Genomic DNA, 11,161 nt, shown 5'->3' on the forward strand with positions numbered 1-11,161 from the left:
GTTTTTTTTTTTTTTTTTGTCATTTTGTTTTAGGTGAACTGACTCCTTTCAGTATTTCCTGTAGTGTGGGCCTCGTAGTTGAGAATTCCCTCAATTTTTATAATCTGGAAAAGTCTTAACTTCTCCTTCATATCTAAAGGAGAGCTTAGCTGTATACATTATTCTAGGCTGGTAGTTCCTTTCACTTAATAATTTAAATATTTGATTCCATTCCTTTTTGGCTTGTAAGGTTTGCACTGAGATGTCCGATGATAATCTAATGGGTTTTCCTTTATAGGTTACCATCTTCTTTTCCCTGGCTGCCCTAATAATTCTGTCATTGATTTTTGATAACGTTAATACAATGCGTCTTGGCGAAGGCCTTTTTTGGTTGAGATCATTAGGTGTTCTGTTGACTTCTTGAATTCCAAGCTCCAGCTCATTCCTTAGATTTGGGAAATTCTCATCCACTATTTGTCTGAAATGCTTTCTAGTTCCTGCTCCTTTTCTTCGCCTTCGATAATGCCCATTATTCTTATGTTTCGTCTCCTAATGGTATCAGCTAGTTCTTGTATTTCTCTTTCATTATTTTTCATTCTTTGGTTTCTCTCTTCTTCCTTCTGATTTATTTCTAGATTTCTGTCTTCGATATCTCTGATCCTTTCCTCCATTTGGTCGATTCTATTTCCCAAGCTTGCTATTTTGTTTTTCAACTTGCAGTATGTTCTTTATCTCCAGAAGTTCTATTTGGTTCCTTGAGGCTTTCACTTTCCTTGCTCTGCTCATCCAGTTGTCTTTTCAATTTATGAACTTGTGGATTTGAGTTGTTTTGGATCTCATTGAGGTTTTTTCAGAAGTACCACCCTGAATTCTCCATCATTTAAGTCACATATTTCTATGTCTATAAGCTTATTCTCTGGAGATTTTTCTCTTTCTTTCTGAGATGCCTTGTACCTTGGTTGTTCACGGTGTTTAATGGACTGTTTCTCTGCCTGGGCATTAATGGAAGTGCATTCTGTTGTTTTTCCAGAAAGAAGATTTATTATATAAAAGTCTCTCTTTAACCTGCTGCAAAGAAGGCACTTTTTTTTTTTTCTTTTTCTTTTTTTGGTTTCCAGTAGGTGGCATCTAAGCCTCTTGGATCCCTGCTTTACATAAAGCCTAAATGTCCTTTTTATTTTCTTGCAGATATTTAATCACACGTGCTACTCTCAGTTTCAGTCCCTGTAAGTGTTAGCAACAGTTTCGGCAGCATTTGCTCAGATTCCCCTGGAGCGCCTCTGTGATCCATCTCTTAGGGTATGGGGGAGGGGCGCTCTGGGTTGGGAGTTGGGGGCTGTGGCTCAACCTCGGTTTCACAGCCGTAGCCAGTAAAAATCAACTGTTGTTTCTCTGCAGTCCCGTCCCGCTTCTCTGCTTTCTGCCCTGATGACTGGGCCCTGGTGCCAGCTGCTAGAAATTCTGGCACTTCCATGCAGGCTGATCAGGGAAGTCGTTGCACCTTCTCCTCTCCCCATCCTCCTGCAGGGAGATCTGGTGGTCTCAAGAGGCAGCTTCTTTATTTCTCTGAGTCCACCACCCAACACGCAGGGTTCTGACCTGTGGTAGCTCTTATGCGCAAATCTCTCCCTCAGATGTGCTGGTGTGCAGTTTGAGTGTTTTTTGTCGAGTTTTAGATGTTCAGCTTATTGTTTCAGTGGGAAAGATCTGAGGACGTCTCTTACTCTGCCATGTTTCCTGTAGTTTTTCAAAAAATATTTTTTTTTCCTTTATAGCTACAGCATTAAAAAAAAGAAAGAAACAAAGGCAGCACTGTTGTGCTCTGGCATTTTGCAAATGGCAGACATCTGATAAATGTGCAAAAAGAACTGGGTATTGCAAGCATCCCGGGACTCACATATCCTCGCCATTAAGAAGGGCTGTTTGGATGGAAAAATATCCTCAGTGGTAGTGTTTAGGTCAATTAAAAAGGACAATTTCATTATTAAAATGGTCACCATTGACTGCTATTTAATTCTTGTTGGATGAAAAGGCACCATCTCAGAGGGGGTTTTATGGAAGGTGTAATGTTTATCCTTCCTTCCTTTAATAAATCATCTGTGTTAGTGATATTAGCTGGCAGGAGGTCTGTTAATACTTTAGCCCTGATGTCTTTGTGTGAGAAGCTAAGATTTCATCCGAAGGCCAAGTGGGTCCTCTAGAAAGTTTCTTGGCCATTTCTTTTCCTTTTGCAGATTAGAAATTCTCAGGGTTGTTTATATTCATCTTGGTTAACGATAGATGGTATGAATTCATTAAATGTAATGTTATCTGATTTTTCATTGAGCAAACCCTTGAGCCCTATTGATCTTGGAAAATGTTGATCTTTATAAGTTCTGTCTAGTTTATTTAGGGACCCAGGAAATTCAATTAAACATTTATTAAATACCTACACATGACTAGTATACTGCGAGGTACTGCAAAACTTATACCCACCTTGCTTCGTATAAGGTCTTGCTGAGCATTGAGAACACACACAAAGGTGAGACGCAAATAGTATAAGATATACTATGTTTTACATCAGCTCCAAATTAGAAAGTAGGTCCTGGGAAGGAGATTGTGAGCATCATCTCATGATAGTGTAGCTTAGAGCAGAGAGAATGTTCCAGGAGTCATTTGGCATTGCTGCAGTGATCCTGTTAGGAGGCCTAGCTGCTCAGGCAGCAAGGCAAATATCTTTTAAAGTCGTCAGTCTGTTCCTGATGCTCCAGACATGTAAAAGATATTAAAGGAAGGACATAAGCATTAACAACACAAACACAATTCCAAAACACACAGATATAGCAAGTGATTGAAGAAGGAAAACTCATAGACAGAGATCAGCCTCATGCCTCTGGTTATAAAACAAACCCAGGTAAGCTTTAAAAAAAACAAAAACAAAAAAGAAAACAGTTCCAAAATCAAAGATTCAAGTATAAGGATGTAGAATTACAAGTATCTGAGACATGGGATCCTTCATTCTGTAGCCTTCCATTGGAAAGAAATCCAACATCAACACTACTTAGCAGACATCTAGGCACTTTCTAAAAGTCCAAGCTTTCGGGACTTAGGACACTACCAGGCATCTTTAACTCATTAAGAGTTTGATTTAATTATCCAAATTGAAAATAACATCAATAAAACTCCAAGATAAAAATAGTCACAAGTCAAAGCTAGAGAGGAACATGGACTGTTAGAGTTCATTGCAAATAAGTGGAAACACCAGGAGCCTTCAAGGCAAAGGTTCCTTATGACAAGGGTGCAGTGCCCTTTTTGCCATTTTTCTCCCTGCTGTGTCTGTCTGCACAGAGAACTGTCCTCCTTGAATCCCAGCTCTGTTCCTCTGGCAGGAGCTGAACCTTCCACAGCCTCAGCTGTCAGTGTGTGTTCCAGCCCCTCGCAGGGACCTCCTGCAGAGCTGCCACTATCATCCCTGCTGTTTCCTGAGCACTGCCATCTTTCTCAGAAGAAAATATACTGGCTCCAACCAGTTCCTTTTGCATCTTATTTTAAAAGGAAAACTCTAAGACTTGGGAATGTTTTATTAAGAAGAGAAAAGGAATGCTCTGCACTATTCAAAGAGCCGGAAAAACGTGCATAGGTCTGTTCCTTGAGTCCCTAGCTTACTTTTTCTTGGACTGTATGAATGCTGTTTCTGTGCACATATTGGCTGCCAGGCTGATGACACATTCTAGTTGATATTGCGAAAATTGTCACTATGACGATAGCTTGTGCCTTGAGAGCCACACAGGAACCCAAAACACAGAAATGCTTTCTATGGTCAGCTTGTATTTCACTTTGTGGTCTTGACACACCCTCCTTCCTCCCTGCCTTCCCTCTTTCTTTTCTTCCTTATCTAGTCAAATGATGGTGATCTCTGATGAGAAAAATCATCACACCAAAATAGCAATTTACTATTGCTCTTCCTGGAAAATCCAATCTGGTGTTTGCCTTGTTTTTTTTTGTTTTTTTTGTTTTTTTGTTTTTTTTTCTGAATCACACATTGATATAAAAGTAAAAGTCAGAAGAATGACTCCCTAATAGTGGAAAAGGGAAGAAACTGAATCAGATACTTGAAAGTCATTGCTGTCATCTGATTCTAAAATGTGGGCTTTCATCTTGATTAACTTTTATGTTTATTGGTCCAGTAAGAGCTATTCAGAAATATTATTGATACATAACAACAGAAAATAGTGCCATTTTTATTGGCCAGGGATGATCTAAATTTTCATCAATGTTTTGAAAATCAGTAATGAAATAAATGTAAACAAAATGAATAAATTCTGTTTCAGTATTGATTCCTTTCTTCTGATCGGTCATTCTGTGTATACTTTAAAGCAGTGGTCAGCAGGCTTTTCCTGTAAAGGGCCAGATAGTAAATATTTTAGGCATTACCGGCCATATGGTCTCTGTCTCTGTCTCATTCCACTTCTGTTGTGTGAAAGCAGCCACAGATAATATGTAAACAAATGTACGTGGCTATGTTCAAATAAAACTTTATTTGAAAATCAAATTTCATACAATTTTCACACATCATAAAATATATTTTTTAGCCATCTAAAAATGTAAAGGCCATTTGAAGACCATGCATAAATGGGCGGTAGACCAGATTTGGCTGACCCTGTTCTAAGGCTTTGGTGGAACAGCCAAATGAAACACCTTCAGTTTCACTTCTCAGGCTGTGAGAGAAAGTGATAATGTTCTCTTACCATTAAATACATAAAAATCACCACTGCCTATTGAGCAGGATTTTAAGCTTTACCTAAAATCACATACTCTTAATGAATTGATGAAAATACTGAATGATTGTTCAAAGTGATGAGGAATGCCATGTGCTTTAAGCAAAATAAGACCTCTGTCTTAGTCTGTTCAGGCTGCCGTAATATAATACCACGGGGTGGGGGGGCTTGTAAACAACAAACATTTCTTGCTCACAGTTCTGGAAACTGGAAGTCCAAGATCAGGGTGCTAGCATGGTTGAGTGAGGCCCATCTTCCAGGTCCTCAGACTCCTTGTATCATCACAGTACGGAAGGGGCTAGGGAGCTCTGTGGGGTCTTTTATAATAGCACTAGTCTTATTCTGTGGGATCTCTTTTATAATAGCACTAATCTTATTCATGAGGGCTATACCCTCATGACTTCTCAGCCCCCAAATGCCCCATCTACTAATACTATCACCTTTGGGGATTAGGATTTCAACATATGAATTTTGGTGGATATATACTTTCAGACCATAGCAACCTCTAAAAATGATAGTTCTTTCTTTCTGTTCATTAGGCAGCACTGTATGCTCAGCCCTGGTTAGGGGTACAGAAGTAAACATGTAATCTGCAGTTTCAGCTTTTGGGAACTTTATATTACACTGGTATTTGAGTGATCTTCTGGGATTCGTCAACTAATCTGAAGCCGATTATATCTGCTGTGCGTTGGTCTAGGCTCCAAAGTCACACATGGAGATGTTTGGTATACAAGCTATTCTAAAACCTCTCAATTTCATTCCAGTAGCAGTTCTACTTAAAAGTATCTGTCCATTTTTGGTAGTCCTTGAAAAGAGGTTAAAGCTTTTACTTTTTGAACTTTGTGGTCGAGGTGGTATTTTTACCCACGACATTTTTTTTTCTTTCAGGTGCATGCTCCGAGTCCTGGACTCATTTGGCACTGAGCCAGAGTTTAACCATGCTAACTATGCCCAGTCTAAAGGTCACAAGACCCCCTGGGGAAAATGGAATCTGAACCCACAGCAGTTTTACACCATGTTCCGTGAGTATTTGTGTTTCACCTCTGCTTTCCAGAATGCTACCAAAGATAAATGAGAGAAGAGATTAGATGGCCATGTATTTTTGGTTATGATTCCCAGGGCCCTCACCTATAGAAATGTGTGCTATTGAACCTTGGAAATAACTGAATTTTTTTTAATTGCAGTTGAAAGATCATGTGACAATTTTGTAAATAGCCTTAGAAATGTTTTTGGAGAAAAGCATTCAATGTGAAGTATCACCAGAAACTATTTGAGAGAGGGCTTTGGGTCGACTCTGGATTGGCAGGCACTAAACCCATTTCATACCACACAGATGCTGTTTGGGGTTTTCTTGATTGGTGATGAGGAATGAGGTCTCCCGTGTCCATACACTTTCCAAATAATGAAACCTTAATTTAAGCATCATACTTTTCAAAGCAAAAAGTTAGCCTTTTTTAAACTGAACTTTTAAAAACGCTGTTTTATAATTTTCTGAAATTATCAGATAATTTTAATCCAGAGGTTTCCATCCTAGAATTAATATCTGATATCCGAATCTGTTTCCTTTGTTGAGTTACAACCCACGGGACCCCTGCCCTGCTTTTTCTCCTGTGGTTGCCTCACCCCCTTGTATCCAGCCACTTGAAGGTGACTCTTTTTTTCAGATTCACTAATTGTAACAGCAGACACATTGGACTAATCCCTGGGTGTGAGGTATGAGAAGGGAGAATTTAAGGTTAATTTTAACAATCGGCGTGTGTTTAAATGTTCTTTTTAGCTCAGAGAGATTTGTGAGAGCTTGTTAATATGTTTGGTAAACATCGTTCCTGGAGCTATGTCATCCTGCTATTGCAGCCTGTCCCTGGGGCACAGTTTAGGGGACAAACTAATACATGACATGTTAGGTAACAGATGGCTGGTCAGCAAGGTAAGGCATATGTAATTTTGAGCGGCTGAGATGAGGTCGTACAAAATAACCTAAGACGTGACCTCCGCGTTACATCAAATGAAAAATGTTAGCTGTGTCTAAAATGGCCGGAATTGCCAGAATGTTATATGTGTGTAGGCCCTCGACGAGATGGTGTTTTTCTGTATCTGGGGAGCAGAAATAGAAAGCTTTTCCAGAAAGTTAAAGTTCTCTTTTAGAGTGTTAGAGTTCAGAATCCTATAAAAACTATTTTGTTGTGCATGAATGGAGGATTTTTGCAGTATTGGTTGATTGAATTAAAAGAAATTCACTGCTTACAGCGTAACTGAATATGAAACAGGTTAATTCCTATTAACCTGGGAAATGAGTGAGTGTCCTGACTGACTCAGGATTCCACGGGAATCATGGGGAAGACCAATACATTTGACAGCCCTTTAAAATAAAAAAAAAAAAAAAAAAAAGCCTGTGTGTGACAAATAACGCTATAAGCAAATTTTGTAGCAGAGGGTTAGTGTCACTAATATGTAAAGAGCTAAATTTTTAAAAATGAAAAAAGTTCTACAATCCAATACAAAAATGAGCAAGAGCTACTGCTAGTTCATAGAAAAAAAAAAGAAATTCATTGCCCAAACATTTGAAAACATGTTAACCTCACTCACAATGAAGAGAAATGCATTTCAAACTGCACCAAGATACCATGCCCCACATATCAGATTGACCAGCATCACAAAATTTATTAACATAGCTATTTTAGTGGTGCGGCTCACTAAACAGGTTAAGTTCTCTCCCTTTCTTATATACTGAAAATGTTGGTTCCTACAGTATACCTGCAATAAATATTGTTATTTGAAACCATTTTCCCACCCTAGTAGTGGGAATGTAGCATGGTACTCACTGTGGGAGGGTATGTGTCACCATCTAGCCAAACTACGAATGTATCTTTCCTTTGACCGAGAAGATCATACCTAGGACTCTATCCCAAAGATCTGTGAGCAAAAATAAGAAATGGAGTGTGCCCAAGGCCATTTATTGTGGCACTGTTTGTAATAGGCAAAGACTGGAACTAACCTAAAGTTCCTAAGAGGGCTGAGTGAATCAATCCCAGGGTCCACTGACAGTGAAGTACGGCGTACCTGTGGAAAGCAGTGACCGAGGTCTCCACTGCTCTGGGGGAGATGTCCAGGATATATCGAGTGACAAAAACCAAAGTGCAGAGCAGTGTGTAGAGTTTCTCCCTTATACACAAGAAGGATATGGAGGAGTGTGTGCGTATACATCAGTGTATGTGATTTTGCTTGTGTTTTCAAAAGAAATATGAAAGAAAAAGTAACAAGCTAGTAAAAGTGATTGTTACTGGAGGAAAGGTGTGCAGGGTCAGGCATAGAAAGTAGATGTCTCTTATTTTATTCAAATAAGGTACCTTATTTTGACTTTGGAACCATATAAATGTTTTACATAATTTAAAACAATTAAAGAGAGAATAGTATTCACTAACAACTGAAAGCAGATTGAAAAAAACGAAACAAGCCTAGTGATATATTCAGGTTGGTGTTAATCTCTCAAAGAAAATGATTACTTGAAGTGACTTTAAGACCATCTTTGGACCGTATATTCATAGTGGAAAATATTTATATTGTTATTTGAAACCATTGCAGGTATACTGTAGGAACCAACACTTTCAGTATATAAGAAAGGGGGAGAACTTAACCTATTTCCCATTTGCCCCGAGAATATTCACCAGCGGCACTTGGCAGCTGCAGCATTTATCCTGAGATAAATCGCAGATTACAGTCCTAACCATAATTACCCACAAAGTTTGCCATACATCTCTCATGCTTTTCAGAGGAATATATCAAAACAGGACTGATGCAATTGAAACAGCCCATTTGAACAGAAAATGAATGCCAAATTATCTGAAAAAAAGAAAAGGATTGCAAAGGGTACGACTATAGCCAGATTCTGTGGTGAACTTATGGCACTGAATTGGTGTGACAGGAAGAAGGTGATAGGGTCATCAACATTCCACAATGGTACTGTGATTGAAATAGACAACAGAAATGGAGAGAAAAAATTAAGAAGCTATGTGTCGTTGTGGATTATAATGAGAATATAGGAGTATATAGTGGCATTGGCTGATCAGATGCTCACTTCTTATCCGACTGAGCAAAAAAGCCTCAAGTTTTGGTATGAGAAATTCTTTTGCCACCATCGAAACATTACAGTGCTGAACTACTACATCCTGTTCAAGAAGAATAATCCTAAGCACACAATCAACCATGTAAACTTCAGACTGAAATTGATTGAAAGAATACTGGAAAAGCATCACAAGCCAGGGCACCAATGCCTTCGAAGTCATCCGTGCTCTGGTGATGTCACACCTCTTCGCCTGTCTAGAAGACATTATTTCCCCAAGAGCACACCACCAGCATCAAGGAAACAGAATCCAACCTGTTGCTGCAAAGTTTGCTGCTCCCACGATGACAAGGGTGACAAGATCAAGAGAGAAATGGGATATTTTTGTGTAGAATGTGATATTCCACTTTGTGGTCCATGCTTTGAAATTTACCACATGAAAAAAAAATGATTACATAGTGATCATCATATACATTTCTGTTACATTAGGGTTAGAGACAAGTTCTATTTAGAAATAACTCCAAGGACAGTTTTTATATTTTATTTTCACATTGAAAACCAGTCAGATTTGCTTCAGCCTCAAAGAGTGTGTTTATATAAAATTAAATTAATGCTGGCAGCAAGCTGCACTTTTTCTTTCTAAATGGGAAATGGATTATTAAAGAATTCAAGTAGTGACTGTATTTAACATTCAACTTGAATAGGAAATATCCATGTGAACTTATTTTTTTTTCTCTTTAAAAAGACATTTTCCAGTTCTGTACTTTGAAAAGGACCAGAAGTAAAGGCAACTCACTCGTAAGGAGTAATTGTAGCACTAAAACTGGGATTCCCCAAATACCTTTCCCACTAAAAGGAACCTCCTGCTCAGATAAGTAGCTGATTCCAGGTCAAAGGCAGGAAACGTGCAAGATGGGACATCTTGTCATGCCAGAAAGCAAGGAAGGTAAGACAGACCAGTGGGGTGGAGTCAGAAGGACACATAGGAATCAACAATGGCATAGTTAGAGCATCAAAAAGAATAAGGACTGCATGAAATCAAACCAGTTACAAATAACTTGTGGATTCGTCAGAATCCATGATACTTCAAATAAGAAAAACCCACAAAATCAATTGATCACCTTTGCAAGTTGCTAGAATACCACTTCATTACTCTGAAAAATAAAGAGAATGAATCCAGCTTTGATCCTGATTTTCTAAGACAAATTATATTTTATGACAATCAGATAATTGGTAAAAGTTGTTAATCATGGAGAAATCACAGCTAATAAATGCAAAAGGATCGAGGAATTAGAAAATCAGTGTCGTATAATTCCTAATGAGATAATGGAGAAAGGTCGAGATCCTCAATGGTTGCTAAATCCATCAAGTATCAGGTTGATGGGAAAATCCTTCATTGATGAGGCTGCCTTGCATGGAGAAAATAGAGAAATGAAGCAGTTTGAGACCCTTTATCATGGTGAGAGATATCAGTTGGAGAATTTGCAGCAGAAACCAGTGACTCTTGCTCCTCGCGTCCCAGAGGCTACCCACAGAGGGGCCCTTCCTTCCCACATGACAAAGGGGTGGGGCCCAGCGCAACCCAGTCCTGTCTTTTCCCACAGAATCGTCCATTTCCTCGCCCTTTGGGAAAATGTGGCTAATCTAGTGGTCTAAAGTGCATGACCACGTCTTTCAGTATAGAAAGTGTCAGAAGTTATAGTTTGTTCTTGTTAATTTTGAAAAAATGAAACAAATTTACTTGTACTTAATATATGGGCTGATAGTAATCATTATCTAATTGATATATAAGTATGCATGTGTATTGCGAGTATGCTTAGATTGTCTTCACTGATGGGTGAAAAGTTTGAAGACCACGGAAACTGTTGTGGAATCAAGTCATCTTCAAGTACAGCGGTCTGTCTTTGAGATTTAGCAGTGTTCTGGCATTTGTGGAGTGCGGAGAGGGCACCAATGGTGAAGCATTTTTAGGAGCCATGAAATAAGATGCTCCTGACCAGAACATACTTGCTAGTAAATGTTTGGAGTACACTTCTCACTTTAAGTAAGCTTTTCTTTCTTCTCTAACTCATTTTCCTCACTAAGTTGGCAGGGTTTCTACAAGTTGAAAAGCATGGATTTTCTTTATTGTTTTGCCCCAAATCTCAGAATTTCACTGGAACTATCATCTTTGTGTATTCCGTCTGCAGTAGAGCAATTTCATGCATAGTGTTAGCACAGACTTTTTCGGATACCTTTCGAAGCAGCTTCTACAGGGAACAACTGAGTGGTCAGAAGATACTAAATCTGTGTGACTAGATGTATTGAGTGATGGTTTTTTCCAAGAATTTGGAAGTTCAGTTGTTCCTTTCTCACGGAAGGCCCC

The 11,161-nt window shown here is 38.8% G+C and overlaps 1 protein-coding gene across 8 annotated transcripts in view; it reads left to right on the plus strand.

Moving 5' to 3' along the window:
- MGAT5 (mannosyl (alpha-1,6-)-glycoprotein beta-1,6-N-acetyl-glucosaminyltransferase) overlaps window positions 1-11,161 on the plus strand; it is a 330,189-nt gene that overhangs the window by 217,803 nt on the left and 101,225 nt on the right. For all 8 annotated transcript variants that reach the window (XM_015596648.2, XM_025039242.1, XM_025039241.1 and 5 more), the window contains one exon: window positions 5,625-5,758. In XM_015596648.2, the coding sequence (XP_015452134.1) occupies window positions 5,625-5,758 (134 nt within the window). The remainder of the gene's footprint in view (window positions 1-5,624; window positions 5,759-11,161) is intronic.

This window comes from Pteropus alecto, unplaced genomic scaffold (genome assembly GCF_000325575.1).
Source record: "Pteropus alecto unplaced genomic scaffold, ASM32557v1 scaffold3, whole genome shotgun sequence".
NCBI classification, from domain to species: domain Eukaryota; kingdom Metazoa; phylum Chordata; class Mammalia; order Chiroptera; family Pteropodidae; genus Pteropus; species Pteropus alecto.